The sequence below is a fragment of the Mixophyes fleayi genome, chromosome 9, assembly GCF_038048845.1.
Source record: "Mixophyes fleayi isolate aMixFle1 chromosome 9, aMixFle1.hap1, whole genome shotgun sequence".
NCBI lineage: Eukaryota > Metazoa > Chordata > Amphibia > Anura > Limnodynastidae > Mixophyes > Mixophyes fleayi.
This window is the reverse complement of record NC_134410.1, coordinates 104532040-104548492: the sequence shown is the minus strand read 5'-3', so window position 1 is coordinate 104548492 and position 16453 is coordinate 104532040. Positions and strand designations below refer to the sequence as shown.

At 37.2% G+C, this 16453-nt stretch overlaps 1 protein-coding gene and 1 long non-coding RNA gene across 2 annotated transcripts; both read left to right on the top strand.

Annotated features, from left to right (window-relative positions):
* Positions 1-90: 90 nt before the first annotated feature.
* On the top strand, positions 91-11387 carry LOC142100901 (uncharacterized). The gene is made up of 3 exons (XR_012678940.1): positions 91-167; positions 10831-10931; positions 11282-11387. It is a non-coding gene; the product is annotated as an uncharacterized LOC142100901 (long non-coding RNA).
* Positions 11388-11429: 42 nt separating this feature from the next.
* On the top strand, positions 11430-16453 carry LOC142101856 (protein kinase C delta type-like). The gene is made up of 7 exons (XM_075186290.1): positions 11430-11452; positions 11659-11750; positions 12720-12782; positions 13507-13645; positions 14392-14535; positions 14900-15028; positions 16310-16453. The coding sequence occupies exons 4-7, from the start codon at positions 13586-13588 to the stop codon at positions 16451-16453; spliced, it is 477 nt and encodes a 158-aa protein (XP_075042391.1). The 5' UTR covers positions 11430-11452; positions 11659-11750; positions 12720-12782; positions 13507-13585.

The window sequence follows — 16453 nt, the reverse complement described above, 5'->3', positions numbered from 1 at the left end:
TGGTATAATCAAAAAGGGAGAGTTAATGCCCCTGTGCTTTGATTGTCAGACCACAAGAAAATGGCCACCGCTCTCCAGCTCTGTTTGAATCCTGCACTCGACTGTATGTGTCTGTTACTGTGTCCGGGAGACTTCATGACTGTTCATAGGGATTGGAGATGCTGCTGGTCAGTACTTGTTTATTTTTATTTATAGATATGTAGTATTACTGTTGGGGTAATATGAGTGGGCAGCCTGTAATTTAGTCATGTATGTGAGGTCTGAACACATTTATATATCATACCCTTGTACCCCTATTATATTCCCCTATACTCCTAATAAATATGTCCTGTACCCCTAATGTATCCCACCCCTTGCTATATTGTCCTGTACCCCATCTAAATATATTCTGTACTCCTAATGTATCCCTTTCTACATACCCCTATACCCCTATATATGTCTCCCGACTGTCCCGATTTTGGCGGGACAACCCGATTTGCAGACTGCAAAAGGGGTGGGGTTTAGCATGAAAGTGAGTGGAACTTTATGGAAATATGTCATTTGCTGCCGGAGATTGGGTGCACCACTTATTACATTGCATATAGGGCAGCACGGGGCCAGGGTGACATGAGCAGTCCCAACCCCATCCACTTCACCAATGAAGCGGGCAGGACTTGGGAGGTTGCCCTGCTCTCCCGGGAGTCTGGGTGAGCTCTCAAAAATTGTGGAGTCTCCCGGACATCCTGGGATAATAGGCAAATATGGATTTCACTTTATTTGTGTATTTAGGGCAGCACAGTGGCCTAGTGGTTAGCACTTCTGCCTCACAGCACTGGGGTCATGAGTTCGATTCCCGACCATGGCCTTATCTATGTGGAGTTTGAATTTTCTCCCTGTGATTCCTTGGGTTTCCTTCGGGTGCTTCGGTTACCTCCCACACTCCAAAAACATACTAGTAGGTTAATTGGCTGCTATCAAATTGACCCTAGTCTGTCTGTGTATGTTAGGGAATTTAGACAGTAAGCTCCAATGGGGCAGGGACTGATGTGAATAAGCAGAGCGCTGTGGAATCAGTGGCGCTATATAAATAAATGGTGATGATGATGATGATGATTGCACGCTGTGTTTACCTTCAGTGTAGTAAAATCGGGATTGCAGTTTTAACCTTGTGGTATAAAAGAATGCACTTTGATGTGCATTTTGCTCTTTAGTAAGTTGCATGGTTTTCAAACTGCATATCATAACCCCAAGAACCATGCGGTTTGCCCTTTAGTGAATCCCACCTGGGTATTAACAAATAGACAAAGTAGTATAAAGACCCTGCACATAATCTTACAATCTTTATTTTAATACTTTAATATTAATTTGTGCCAGTGATTACATGTCCAGCCAAATTGAATAGGAAAAAGTGCCTAATAGGGCTTTATGAATCAGTCACACTGCAATGGTGAATTGGGGGTCAGAAGATTGTCTAAGTATAGAAAGTGAAGTCTACAGAGGGGTAATAAATGGATGGAATAGCACATACTTGCCAACTTTATGTTGGCCACGTCCGGAAGTTCCTGGAGGGCAGGAGGGGTGTATGGGCGGAGGGGACGTGGCTTTACGAATTTCGTCAATTTGTCTTACCCCCAGTGATGTAATGCCTGTTTTGGGACTTTCTACAGTGGTATAAAGACCCAAAACAGGTATTACATCACTGGGGGCGGGGCCAAAATTATGCGAATCGCAAAGCCCTGTCCCCTCCACCAATACATGTCGGCTCTGATCTGGATGCGTGAGAATTCGGGAGTCTCCCGAACATTCCAGGAGAGTTGGCATGTATGGATTAGCGTAGGAAGCTAACAAGATAGTTCAGGAATTTGTTAAGCTTGTCTAAAGAGATGGGAGATAGGGATTTCCACAGAGTGGGTGCAGCATGAAAGCATCCTGTAATCGTGAATGGGTGAAAGCAGTGAGTGTGTATTAGAGGCACAGATCTTTGGCAAAGGGGGTCGAGTTAGGTGATATTTTGAGACAAGGGAAGAGATAGAAGTTGGTACAGTGTTGTTTATGGCATAGTATGTGAGAAGTATTTTATGTTGAATTTGGTCAGTTACAGGCAGCCAAGTATGCAGAGCGGAGCAACAGTATAAGAATGTTTTGCAAGGAAAATTAGTGTAACCACTACATTCATAATAAGAAGATAATTGTTACTGTCAATGTGGGAGATTATGAGTTCGTGAATAAAGGTTTTGCAGTGTCTTGTGTGAAATAAATGAGCTATTCTGGAGATGTTTGTTACTTGTACATGAGAGGGTTAGGATGAAGCAGAGCCGTAACTAGACATTTTAGTTCCCTGGGCAAAGCAGAACACTGGCCCCACCAATGTACCTTTATGGGAGTAGATGCTGCCTCATAGCAGTTTTACATAGCCGGTATCTCCTGCCTGCTGGTGTCTTATGCTCCACTGCTGCTTGGCCAGATCCTGGAATATTGGGGTTCTGTTTGTAGAAGAGAAAGTTATTATGCACCTTCTATAAAGATGAGCAGTAAAAGAGGAATCTAGGTGTCTCTCCCCACAACCAGACAGACATTAAATCAGTAGCCTTTTCTGTTTAAAAACACCCAAACTCCTTCTACCCAATATTTTCCAGAATTTAATTAATAGCATTTACAGTTGATGTCTATTTCCCTCCATATACCTCGACATAAAATGAATAGCACCAACGTTTAATAATTAGGCCTTCTTCCCCCTAACCAGCCCGACGTTAATTTAATAACATTCCCATTTAATCAACAGACATATTCCACCTCAACCAGCCCCAACATTCATTTAGTAACATTTCCATTTAAATAATAGACCCGTTTCACCTCTCACCAACCCCTACCATTAAATTTATAGCATCCCCATTTAATAACCCATATTATTCATCACCAAACCCAAATTAAGTTAATAACCTCCATATTTAACAACCAGACCCTCACCACCCTGAAATTAAATTATTAACATTTCCTTTTAATACAAAGGCCAATTTCCCCCACCAGTCCAACAATCAAATTATGGCTTACAAATTTCCCCTCAATTAATAGTATATATTATTGCATCTTAATGTTTTACTGATTTTTTTTATCTATTACTTATGTTTTCATAGTATATATCACATTTATGTACACCAAAGAAATTTCCCCCTTCCATCCAATCCCTGCTGCCTGAATCTCAGTCTATTCTCTGCAGAATCCCCACCTATTCTCTATGGACTCCCTTCTCTCAAGACAACACACCCCCTCCCCCCCCCATCCCCCCCGTTTACTCCAGACACCCTCTTCTACAGCTGTCCATCCTGTTCTCTCCAGAGCCCTCCCTCTTTCTCTCTAGTCCACCCCCCCTCCTGTTCTCTGCAGACCTCCCTCCTGTTCTCACCAGAGCCCTCACCCCTTGTCTCCAGCCCTCTCATCTCACCAGCCCCTCTAATCATTTCTTTACCGGAGCTTCTCTTCTTCTTTCTATATGTTTTTCCTATTTCCTCTTGATCCTCTTTCTTCTTCCTTCTGTGCCGGCTCCTAGTCTCCTGTGTTCTGACACCGTCCTGGCGCTATTATTTGCATGTTAGAACGTTGCAGGAACAGGAAACTGGCACCCTCCTCTTTGCGCTGGCTCTTTTTAATCACAGTGGAGTCCCGCGTTGCTGCCACTACAGGAATATACTGCTGCTTCATTGGTGGGGATTTGGTATGTAACGGGCAGTCAGGTGTTGCGCCCCCACTTGGCCTTGCACCATAACCTGCACCGTCTGTCTCACTTCATTCAGAAAACACTCTGTTCCATTTCATATCTGTATGCTACCTGTTTCTCATTTCAACATATGGAATTTTCTTTTTGTTTGTTTCAATGTCACAATAAAAATATTTTGGTGGAAAAAAAAATATTTTTTTTTTAATGTTGTTGTGTTTTGTGTAGTTGTTCTTGTTGTTATTTACAATTTATAGTTAATAGGGGAACATTGTGTATGTTTTATTCATGAAATGCAAATGTGTAATAATGAGACATATTTGATACTGAAGAATAAGTTAAAGGGAAAAATCTTAGCATGGTCTAGTGTAGGTTAATGAGGTTAATGCAATGAAAGGGTTAATATTAGTAAATTGTCAGGAGTCTGCAGTGTTTTATGACTAATAAAGGTAATTAAAGAAATGATCACAGTTGCATTCTGATGTGAATTAATAGTAAATACGCATGTAGTAAAAAAAAGTACAATTGCAAAATAAAAATAATAAAATAAATCCCGCGTATGCACAACCGTGCTTACAGCTGAATTACAAACTATAACTTGTTTACTGCTATTTTCATATCAGAACATATCTGTGGAAATGTGGCTTTGAATAGTTACGTGCAAGTTGCTTTCCGATTTGAATCGGGCCTAAAATCTTCATATTTAGTCATTGAACATGAGCAATGTATTGAGGCCATCTTTCCATGTGTGACCAGGTGACATCCTCAGGCTTCCGCCAATGTGGACCAATGTGTGAATGCTTCATAAATAATACTAGAAACGTTCCTGTGTAATTTTGAACAAATTGAGACCAAGCTCGATGTGATTAATATGTTGGAAACATTAATTACTTTCTTTATCACATTATATTTTATATTAACTGAAATAAATATATTAAACTTATTTAATGTTGTTATTTGCCAAGATAAAGACAAAATCTTATGGGATTTTGGACAAAATCTCTTATGGTTTTTGATCGAACTTTCACATCTATAAAGGAGTATATTCAGAAATTGAGACGGCCAATTGATGATCTTATCTTTATTTGGACAGGGAACATGCTGGATTTGGAGAGGGTTTTTTGCCATTAAAAAAATAATAACTTTAATGTAATTTTTACACACTGTTAATAATACTTTTATCATCTTATAATTTCTTTTCATGAAATCCCATGAGTGTCATGTAATCTTTTACACCTTTAGCGACATGGATGCAAATACAAACCTGGATGCACAAAGTAGCCACAGGAATGGTTTATATCAATCCCAAAGTGTCAGCTTTTCAGGATTATAAAGAATTGTACGCTTGATAGGGATTATTATAAGGAATTCCTTGTCCTTATAGAGAGAGTCAGGGAAAAGAGAAGGATATGATTTATAGTGGCTCTTTATACAGATTAAGAAATGTTAGTACTCACATACATTGAGTTTCATCTCTGTTTATAATACTATTAGAACTATCTATGAATAGTTTTATGAACCCGAAAGGTACATTAAGATTATGTGATTTCCATTAATGGACGGCTTTGCTTACAAAGAGAATGTCTTTTTAATAATTACTCTAAGTGAATTTTCTGTTACATTTCTTCCTCTTTTCATTGAAAAATATGGTATTGTTTTGTAGCATATTGTAATAAATATAGTTTTATAATTTATAGAATAGTTAGAGCAAAAGGCACAGACAAAATGCAAATTGCTCATATTTTATTTTCATTCACCTAGTGCTGCCCACAAACACAGCCCTACATCTATTCAGCAATGTCTAACATATACATTATGATAACTTAATGATAGTGAAAATTTTTACTTTATTAGGCAATTATTCCGTATCTATAAGCAAAAATAAAGATTGCAGCTAACCTGTAATTTTCTCTACGTACATTAATTAGGAATTATCTTTTATATGTGGACAAGAATAAAGTTTATAGTTTACTTGTAATGTTCTTTGTATGTCTGTGTGTTCAGCAGTTTTCTATTTTCAATAACTAGGGTGTAAACTATTTTTTCTTTGCTTCTCTAATATTGTAACAGTGTGGGTTCACATGGCATAAAACAGGCTTAAATGTGCTGGGCATATGGTAGAGTAAGTAAACATATGTTCTTGAACTAGAGGCACTAGGTCTATTGCTGGAAATGCCAAATGATACCTATTTTTCTTACAATAAGGTCCCAGCTACTAGTTAGGTGACATGAGTTGGGTTTCCGGGCTGATGAGCTGACAGTTAAACCATGGCTGGTGGCAGTGAGTTCCATGTTACTTTGACATCACTTGTATCCTAGCAACGCTGATGTTTATTTTCAACAGTCCATGTGGCAGTTGGAAGTCAGTCAGGCAAGTTGTATGATCTGGTGAAATGTCTTCAAAATCGGAGAAAAATATTTGTTTTGAGGAAGAGGAGTTTGAGATTTATAAGAGGAGAAAGAGAAGGAAGGTTTTAAGGAAGAGAAGGATTTCTGATAGCTCAGAAGAATATGGGTCCATCAAGAAGAAGGGTAGAAAGAGGTCTTCAGCAGAGTCACATACTAAAGGTTTCGGAAAGAGTCTACATGTTGTAGAGGAATGTATAATTATCGAAAGTTCAGACGATGGTGGTTCCATGGTTATGGCAAACCGAAAGAGAAGGATATCTGCAGGGTCCAAAGGGAAGATTCCTAAGAGTCTACATGCTGAAGAAGGATGTATAATTATCGAAAGTTCAGACGATGGTGGTTCCATGGTTATGGCAAACCGAAAGAGAAGGATGTTTGCAGGGTCCGAAGAGAAGATTCATAAGAGTCTACATGCTGAAGAAGGATGTATAATTATCGAAAGTTCAGACGATGGTGGTTCCATGGTTATGGCAAACCGAAAGAGAAGGATGTTTGCAGGGTCCGAAGAGAAGATTCATAAGAAAGAAGAAGAGATGCATAAGGGGAGAAAGAAACAGATTTCTGAGGAGGAAGAAAGTGTCAGCTTAGAGGGTTACTTTTATCAAATTGATTCCATCAAGACTGGAGATAGAAAGAGACAGAAAACAGCTGGGGAGGCCATTGGTGTGGAGTGGAGATATAGTAGACAGAAAGGCGAGTGTAGTAAAGACCAGGAAATAGCAGGTATGGTAGCATTGATATATAAGACACGAAAAGCAGTAGAATTGTAATGTAAACCTATTACAACGAAAAGAAAAAGCGGTAGTTAATCTCATGCGAAACACTAGGGATTTTTATAAAATATCATTAATCTTTATTGTTATGTATTAAAAACAATTAATTGTAAGAATATTGGATGTTAAAATAATAGTAAGAAAAATGTGAAGAATAAAAAGAAGACACTAAAATACAGTATAACAAATGCAATATATAATCTGTTACTGTGTATCATTTAATCAATTAATCTCTATTATTTTCGCATTCTACTTATTATTCAATTGTCCAGAGCTTTTGAGATTGTCTATCAGATCTACAATAATGTCAGTATAGGAAAAATGTTACAGATCAACAGATTTGCAACGTGATGGTTTTCAGATTTTAATGATAAATTAACTTTAAGAAAATGCTATCCAATTATTTCACGGTTACACTAAAACATTGAGAATATCTTAGCCAGCAATGCAATAGGTTATTTCTAAACTTGGATATATTGTATAGTGTTATAGCAGTTGTGTAGAAAAGTTATTATATCTGTATAGCAAGCAGCATCTATTATATCTAGTTTGCAATTAATTAATATCAGTACAGCGTCATGTTGTAACTTATACTGGCTGCAACTTAATATGTTTATTCCCTCACTTATAGTCATTTGTCAGTCACCTGTATAGCCTTACTATAAAACTCTTAGGGGCATATTCAATTCCGATCCGATCCGCGGTAACGCGCGTTACCGTGGAAAATGCGCAGTACTGCCGGTAATACGGTACCGCAATAACGCGGATTTTCGTATCGGAATTGAATATGCCCCTTAGTGCTTATTAGCAGTATTGGTCCTTCAAATGGGGTTTTTAGATGTTAGTTCATACAGTATCCAAATTCATATGTTGCCTATATTTTACTGCAACCAGAATAAGTTACCTTATAAGGCAATAAGTAGTTCAGGAAATGCTGCCTAGTTGTACCTCAGGTTTGCTGGAGAAATGTTAATCAGCGACATAGTTTCTATTTAAGGAGTCAAGTATGTTCCATAATATTGTAACAATCATATTACAAAGTAATTGTATAGATATAATAAACAACAGAATTTTCTCAATCATGTTTTTTTTTTATGAATTAACCCCAGTTTGAATCCCAGTTTGAGTCGTATTGGTATCCCCTTTATCTGCTTGTTTCTTCATGTATGTTGAATTAGTAATCTTTTTTCCTAGCAGACCCAGAAATTTAGATATGGGTAAGTGTAATAACGATCAAATCAGTTTGTTTGTGATCTTCTTGCTGATGGATATTTAGCTAGTGTTAATTATATCGAACAAGTCGGTAAGCGGCTTACATTTTATAGCATTTTAGATTTGATAGTTTTCTGTGTCTGTATACTTAGTTTAATATTTACTATAGTGTTGACACTTTACATTATTGGTCAAATAGCACTAAGAGGTATTAGATTATATTGTTCATTAGTTCATTCATTTAGGGGCTTAATTTTTAAAACAGTAAGCAGAGATAGAAACGCAGACATGCATTTTGCCTAGGTGCTTTTTCAAGGTTTTTCAAGTTTGTTTATTATATCCATTATCCTAAAATTATTTTGTAATATGAATATTGCAATATTATACAACATACTCAAGTCTTTAAATAGTAACTATATAAATGAATAACATTCTTCCAGCAAACCTGAGTTACAACTAGCATAACCGGGAAATAATTGGATAGCATTTTCTTAAAGTTAATTTATCATTATAATCTAACTATTATCACAGTGCTAATCTGTTGATCTGTAACATTTTTCTTATACTGATATTATTATAGATTTGGGTATTTAGTTACACTTACGAGTTTAGTTAATTGAATGATACACAGAGAGCACAGAAAAGAGTGATTACTCTAATAAATTATATGCAGTAACAGATGATGTATTACAGTTGTTATACTGCAATTTAGTCCCTTATTCTACAGATTTTTCTTACTATTAACTTAATATCCAATATACTCAAAATTAATTGTTTTTAATGCATAACAATGAAGGATATTGAGATTTTATAACCTTCCCTAGTGCATGGAATCAGAATAACCATCACTTTTTCTTCTCTTTGTAACAGATATTAACCTAGTGGTTATCAGCGGTAGCTGATAACCACTAGGTAAATATTTGGTATAATAATGTAATTATACCAAATAAGTGGGAAGGGTTATGTATCATATAAAAAAATAACCAGTGCGGCAGGAACCCCCTCCCCCTTTGTATAATAATCAAAACCTCACAACAGCACCAGCGAAAAATCAGGACAACTATGCAATTTTTGCCCTATGAAATTGGTAACTAGTCCCGGAACTGGTGGGAAATATGATAATAGGTAATAATGTTTTTTAACTTGTACCTTTATGAAAACATTTTTCTAACTTATCTGAATTAATCAATTGTGAGTAGTCACATACAAAATGTACATCATGTGTAACATTAGCTAATCAAGAATATAATCACAAATATGTGTTTAAATGGTCTTTTGCAGGATTTTCACCCTTCTTGGTGTTTCCCCTTCTTTTCAGGGTAATTTTATCAAACTGCTATTTTCTGGCTAGTTTGAAAAGTGGACATGTTGCCTATAGCAACCACTCAGATTCTAGTTATCATTTATTTAGTACATTCTACAAATGATAGCTAGAATCTGATTGGTTGCTATAGTCAACATCTCCCCTTTCCAAGCTATCCAGAAAATCACAACTGGATAAATATAAATATAAATATACCCTTTGGATTCCATCCCTTTGACCCAGAAGTCTCAATTACTGGGGGTCACTGGATGTCATTCTCCTATTATTATGACTGGGACCCACCATGTGTCTTTGGTAGGTAATTATTTATACCAAATCACTACACTATATGTTTTTTTTTAAAAAATTCAACTCTTTTTGCCTGCCATTCAATATGCTGACAATTACCCTGCTGCATTATGACAGCTAATGCTTCTGCTATAAGTGTCAGGAAAGCCTTGTAATTCAGTGTTTTCTACACATAGAAGCTTTTCACGTGCCAAGAGCCCCATAAGTGCAATGGGAAAGTTCAAAAAATATGTGTAAGTGATCACCAGGTTTTATTATGTACCGTGAGAGTTGGTTTCTGCCTAGATTGAGCCTAGACAGATATAAAGGATGGGGCCTCCATTCTGTGAACACTGTTGCAATATGAAGAAACCCTGAGTGGACAGGCAGACACAAACAGTACAAGGAGACAACTGAGAGGAAAACATACACATTGGACTGGGAGACACACTGGCTAAACAGGGAGACGCAGTGAGACAGGGAGACACAATGAAAGGACAGGGAGACAGATAGACCAGGAATACTCAGCACAGGGTAAATCACTGACAGGACAGGCACACACTGACAAGACTGGGAGAGAAACTGACATGACAGGGAGTTACACTGACAAGACTGGGAGACTCTAGCAGGTAGAGGAGAGATGCTGGCAGGAGAGAGAAGACACTAATGTTACTTACAAAGACAGGGAAGCATTATTATGATACACACATCTCAGAGGTGAAATCTCCATTCCTGACCCAAAAATGGCAATCAGATAAATCACCTTGGTCAACCACCCCTGCAATGTGTTCTAGTAATTACATATTATATATATAATTACTTGTAAGAAAGGGATCAAATACATTTTTAATTCCTGTTAGTGACGTCATCATCACCGCCAGATGTGGCAAGGAATCCCGCACTTTAACCGCTCTTACAGTAAAGAAACCCTCTCTATGCTGATGGCAAAACTGTCTTTCTTCCATGTACAATTGATTGTCCCTTGTTACCTGTATGGCTGTGTTTATGTTGATCTCTCTGTTGTACAAATTACAGTATGCTGATTCCACTACTGTTACAGAAATGTTTAACACTATAGAATACATGCATTTTACGTGTACAGTTATCTCTGAATGGTAAATGTTACATTGTTCAAATCATTTTCTCCCCATAAGGAGGAAGTGGTGTTCAGAAAGCTGGTCCTGGAGGTACAGCGTCTAAATACATCAAGAGGCTTTCCTTTTACCATCAGCTCGGCCAGGGCAGCTATGGGAAGGTAGGTCTTGTGACAGAGGTTGGACAACTCAAGTCAGATGACAACTGTGTGACTCACAGCTTGTAGTAGAAGAAGAATCATGAACAATTATGTCGTTACAACTGTGCTGACTGAAAGCATATTTCTGTTATTACTTCAAAAATGTCAATTAAATTCCATCTTGTTAAAGATTTGAATGATTTCTAAAAGTCTTTTCTTCTATATTATAACATGTTACTGAAACCAGTAAGACAATATAACTTAACTCTCAATAACATTGACATACACATAGGAATGTAAATATATTGAGCTACCTGGGTGCTTTTACAGGTAATAAAATAAATATCACTTGTGCATGTCTCTATCTCTAGGTCCTGCTTGCTAAGGACCCTCTAACTGGTCAGCAACTGGCAGTTAAGATCATCCAGAAGAGGAATCTGCTGTCGGAGGAAAGGGAGCTGATGTTGGTGGAGCGCAGGGTGCTGGAAGTTGCGTCTGGTAGCGCCTTCCTGGTCCATCCATATCTTGCCTTCCAGACAACGGTATTGGTGTATTTCTTGTTGAAACAAAATCATTAGTTAGGATTTTCTCTATATCTTTCCACATCTTTCACATATATAAGTTTCATCTTTTCTTGGTTAATGACGTTGATATAAGCAAGTATGCTCACCTAACTTAGCTAAAAAAGTGTTGCTATGTTTTCCTATGTAAATATATTCTTATCTATTGTCTGTGTCCAATCAAACAGAACCATCTATTCCTGGGGCTGGAATATGCAAGTGGCGGGGACTTCCACACGTTCCTGCAGAGGACAGGCTGCTTGGACATCACCAGCGCAGCGTAAGTACCCCAAATACAAAGGAGGGGTGCTCTGAGATGGATTATAACAGTCTGAGCCGGGGTAGGAACAGTCCACCTTTGGAAAATCCCCATTTATATGTAGTGTATATCTGAATCCAATCTTTATTTGAAGCTGGGACAAAGGATGATGCCAATGATCCAATCCTGATCAATAGACTCCATTTGAGATTGTAATACTGAGCTGTGATCTCTAGTGGTGCTGCAGTGAAAATGAGGCAAAAGTAAATTTGATTGTGCTAGTCTTCAGGTAACAGCAATGGGTACCCAGGAGGATGCCCCAAATTTGGTGGGTAGGTGGACAATTTATATTAAGATGAAGTTGTCCAAACGTTGACAACTCTTTAATAACAATAAAATAGGGATCTTGCATGATGCAGTGTAGTTACACAAGGACTGGAGCATGTTCAGGATAATCTCTTTATTAAAGTGTGTTTGTCGCACCATAATTATTTGATCTTCATCTCCAGCACATCTGTAATTTCCTCAGTTTTATAGTGGGTGAGAATCAACCAATCGGTAGCCAATCACATAATACAAATGCTCACAGCATCACAGAATATCAGTGAGTGCGCTTGTTTGCTAATTTGTTAGTGATATCAAAGGGTCATGTGAAAGGGGTAGTGCTATGATGTTAGTAGGGGAATAGGGGCAAGCAGTAAGATAAAAGACTGAGGGGTATATTTACTAAACTGCGGGTTTGGAAAAGTGGTGATGTTTCCTAGAACAACCAATCAGATTCTAGCTGTCATTTTGTATAATGCACTAAATAAATGAAAGCTAGAATCTGATTGGTTGCTGTAGACAACATCACCACTTTTTCAAACCGTTTGTTAACAGAAGGAGCAGGATCCCCCAACAACAGTGTAGTGACATCATACTTTCTTCCATTTCTATTATTCTACTATTCTTTCTATTATTAACATGTTACATTAATTTTTTCTCTTTAAGGTTCTATGCAGCGGAGATCACATGTGGGGTGCAATACCTGCACTCTAAGGGTATCATCCATCGGTAATTATATTATTATTATCAATTTCATACACAATCAGGTCGAGGTCTTTTACTTACAGTGATGTCTATTTTTTAATTATCCTTCAATTTAGTATTTAAAACACTGTCATCACTAATGGGCCTATTTATTAAACTGAGAAAACCCAATCTCCGGCGAACACTTCCTATCCCTAGCAGTGCTATCGCCCTAGTTACAGAAAAGATTCTCCAGGTCTTGAGTCTATTTACCAAGGATTGAGACAGTAACAGAAAAATTTAATGAAAACATATTTTATTACTTCAGTAAAGCATGTTTCCACAATAAAAATGTTTGTATAACTATTTTTTTTTAATATGTTTGTAATATTTTTTAAAACTTTTTTTCAACAAGTGGAGCTGAAAGCCCAAGTCTGCGCTTTCAGTTCTACAGGGCATGTGTGAATCAGATAGCTGGGCACACATGGGCATAACCCTGGCCCGACTCTTTCCACTCTGGCCAGTATCACCGGGCAGGTGAATTATATGTTATTAATAAATCATGTGATAGGAGGTTTTCTATTGCTGTGAGGAGCAGAGATAAAAAAAAAAAAACGTTCATATTGCCTGCATTTAATAAATAGGCCCATAAGTGGCGCTGTCCTAGCGGGGCAGTTGTCTATAACATTTGACTTCTGTAATACTACTGATAAGTAAAGTATATATTTGTCATTAGGTAAAACAGTTATTTACAATTATTTCTCTTCAGAGACCTAAAGCCTGAAAACATCTTGGTGGCAGAGTCCGGTCATCTAAGAATTGCCGACTTTGGTCTTTCAATAGACAATATGTTTGGGGAGAGGACAGCCACAGAGCGCGTTGGAACTCCTGGATTTATTGCTCCAGAGGTTAGTAGTAAAGTATATTTCTACTGTTTTGTGAGGACTTAATATATCATGTAAATGTATTATTAGATCTGAGAAAAACTTTAAGGAGCTGTTAATTTTATTTAACATTTAATAGATACAAATATTAACACATATCTTTACTAAACTTCATGTCAAAATGTACTATATATTTATTTCTAAGTGATATTTCAGTAATGTTATCAGTTTTTATCAGTTCTACCAGCTCAGCCTGTGCTGACCTTACAGCTGCCATGAAGATCTAAGTCAAAGTGAATGGCACTGTGAATATATACTGATTTATAATGTAATATGTCATTTACTAAATAGACGTGGGGAATGTGGCACATACTATGGTAAATAAGCACCCACTTCCCTAACAATAACTGTTCACTCAAGTTATTGCTAGCGGAAATTAATTATTGTAGCTGCATAAATACATGAATTAAAACTTTCTATGTAATATACATTGATGACAGTAATTTATTTAATCAGTAATATTGGATGGACTTTTCACGAGGCAGCGTTGGGTCAGAAACTCCTAATCCTATTTGCTGAATAACCAGCTGTTCTGACATTCACATTATCTTCATTTTTCTAAAACACAAAGAGTGACAAAGAGTAACCGAGTGAAAGAGAGGAGATGATAATAACAATGAATCAGTGCCATAGAGACACAGAGACATTGGATAAAGTAGACTATCTAATGATAGATTAACGTTTGGTATAATATCTCTCTCTTATGGTAGATGCTGGCAGGAGAGGAGTATAACGCCGGGGTGGATTGGTTTTCATTTGGAGTCATCATTAAGGAAATGATTACGGGAACATCTGGCTACAATCGCAGACAGCCCAAAATACCAGGGGATGTGGCTAAAGACATCATTAACAAGGTAAATAAGATTGTCTAACCCCCATGTTACAGTTTTCTGCTCTACATTACTCAAAGCTTAATTGACTTATTACAAAATGAACAGTAGAATCTTACATTAATATATGATATTTATGTGGATATTTCACACCCCATATGTTGTTCTTTACCGTACAGTATTGGTAGTGTAGACCTGGATTACTTACACTGGCTCCACAGGAACACTTTCTTGTCAGGGTATCACACCTATTTACCATCAGTTCTGGCCTCTGGGACAAGTAGTAACCCCATGCAGCTTCATATTTAGGATGTCTGTCATCACAAACTGTATAACCCACATACACACCTCAATGCTACAATGATGACAGAAACTCTTTCTTTTTCAGCTCCTGTGTAATAATCCATCCCAGCGTTTAGGAGTCAATGGAAACATCCGCCAGCATCAGTTTTTCGTGCATATAGATTGGGTCTCGCTGGAAGCCCTTAGAGTTGCTCCTCCACATGTTCCTGGCCCAGTAAGTATATGGAAAAACCTGTTTTGCTCAAAATTAATGTGTGAAAAGACAATAAGTGGTATATTTACTAAGCTGCAGGTTTGAAAAAGTGGAGACGTTGTCTATATCAACCAATCAGATTCTAGCTATCATTTATTTAGTACATTCTACAAAATGACAGCTAGAATCTGATTGATTGCTATAGGCAACATCTCCACTTTTTCAAACCCGCAGTTTAGTAAATCTAGCCCTAAGTGTTATTTACAAATCTGGATAGATCCAGGTCTCCAAAACAAATGTCATTTTGTCATGACAAGACCTTATACCTACCCGTGTACAGAAAAGGACATGGCTTAGCATATGAGGCAACTGTGCCTCATATTTCACTATAATGCAAAAAGAGATTTCAGGAATATTAAGAGTTTAAATGAGCTTCAAGTGATTGAGACTGTATATTTAGGGGCAATCTTAGTGCTGGTGTTTGTCGCTCAGTACCCTAATGTACTATTGTAAATCAGTTTTAATTTACTCACGTTCAAAATCGGTTGAGATCAGCCGTTGCTCTTACCTTCAAGGAGATGCCTTCTGCTCCAACTAGGTGCACTTTATATGGTATATTGCCCTTATTCTACAATGGAAATTGGGAAAAAAAAATAGAAAAGAAAAACACCCACATTAGATAGAAGTACAAATGTGATACATTAGAAGAAGACAGGTCAGATGTTCTCTAATTGAATATACACGTGAGGCCTACTGAGCAGTTTTTCAGGAAAAAAGGGAAATGTTTAATGTTTATTTTAGAAGAGAAGAAAAGGTGACAATATGTACGAGTTTGAAATTTATTTTTTGACATTTGTACTGCCATGTAACATTATTATGTAGTATTATTTTATAAGAAATACTTTATATTCTATTGCCTGGTCCATGTGCACATGTGGAAGCTCACTTATAAAAACTATATATATAATATCTAAAGAGTATTTTAAAAGATATAATTTATTTGTTGCACCCCTCCCTCTCTCCCCCCAAAAAAACAAATTACAATTTTACTTTTATACAGTATTACTTTATTGTACTGTGATACTTGATAAGAAGGCTCTCCCATTCATGTGTGCTTGTGGTTGATTTTAGCCATTAATCGCATCTTGTTCATCTCATGGCAAATTGTACTGCAAAAGCTCAAACAATTTAATTATTAAAGTAAAGCAGAACCAAACTTTGCCTTTTCATAACTCTATTTAGCTTTCATGAAGTTCTCATCATGGTTTCAATACATAAACATTTATTTCTTTTTTCCTGTAGCCAACCATTAGAACGAGCTCCGGAGTCTTTAATATTGACCACATTGAGAGTGCAGAGGCTCGAAGAACACCAATAAGAGCAGAGGACCAGGAGCTTTTTGGAGGGTTTTCCTATATCAGCCCCAAGTGGAGGACCTTCCCATGA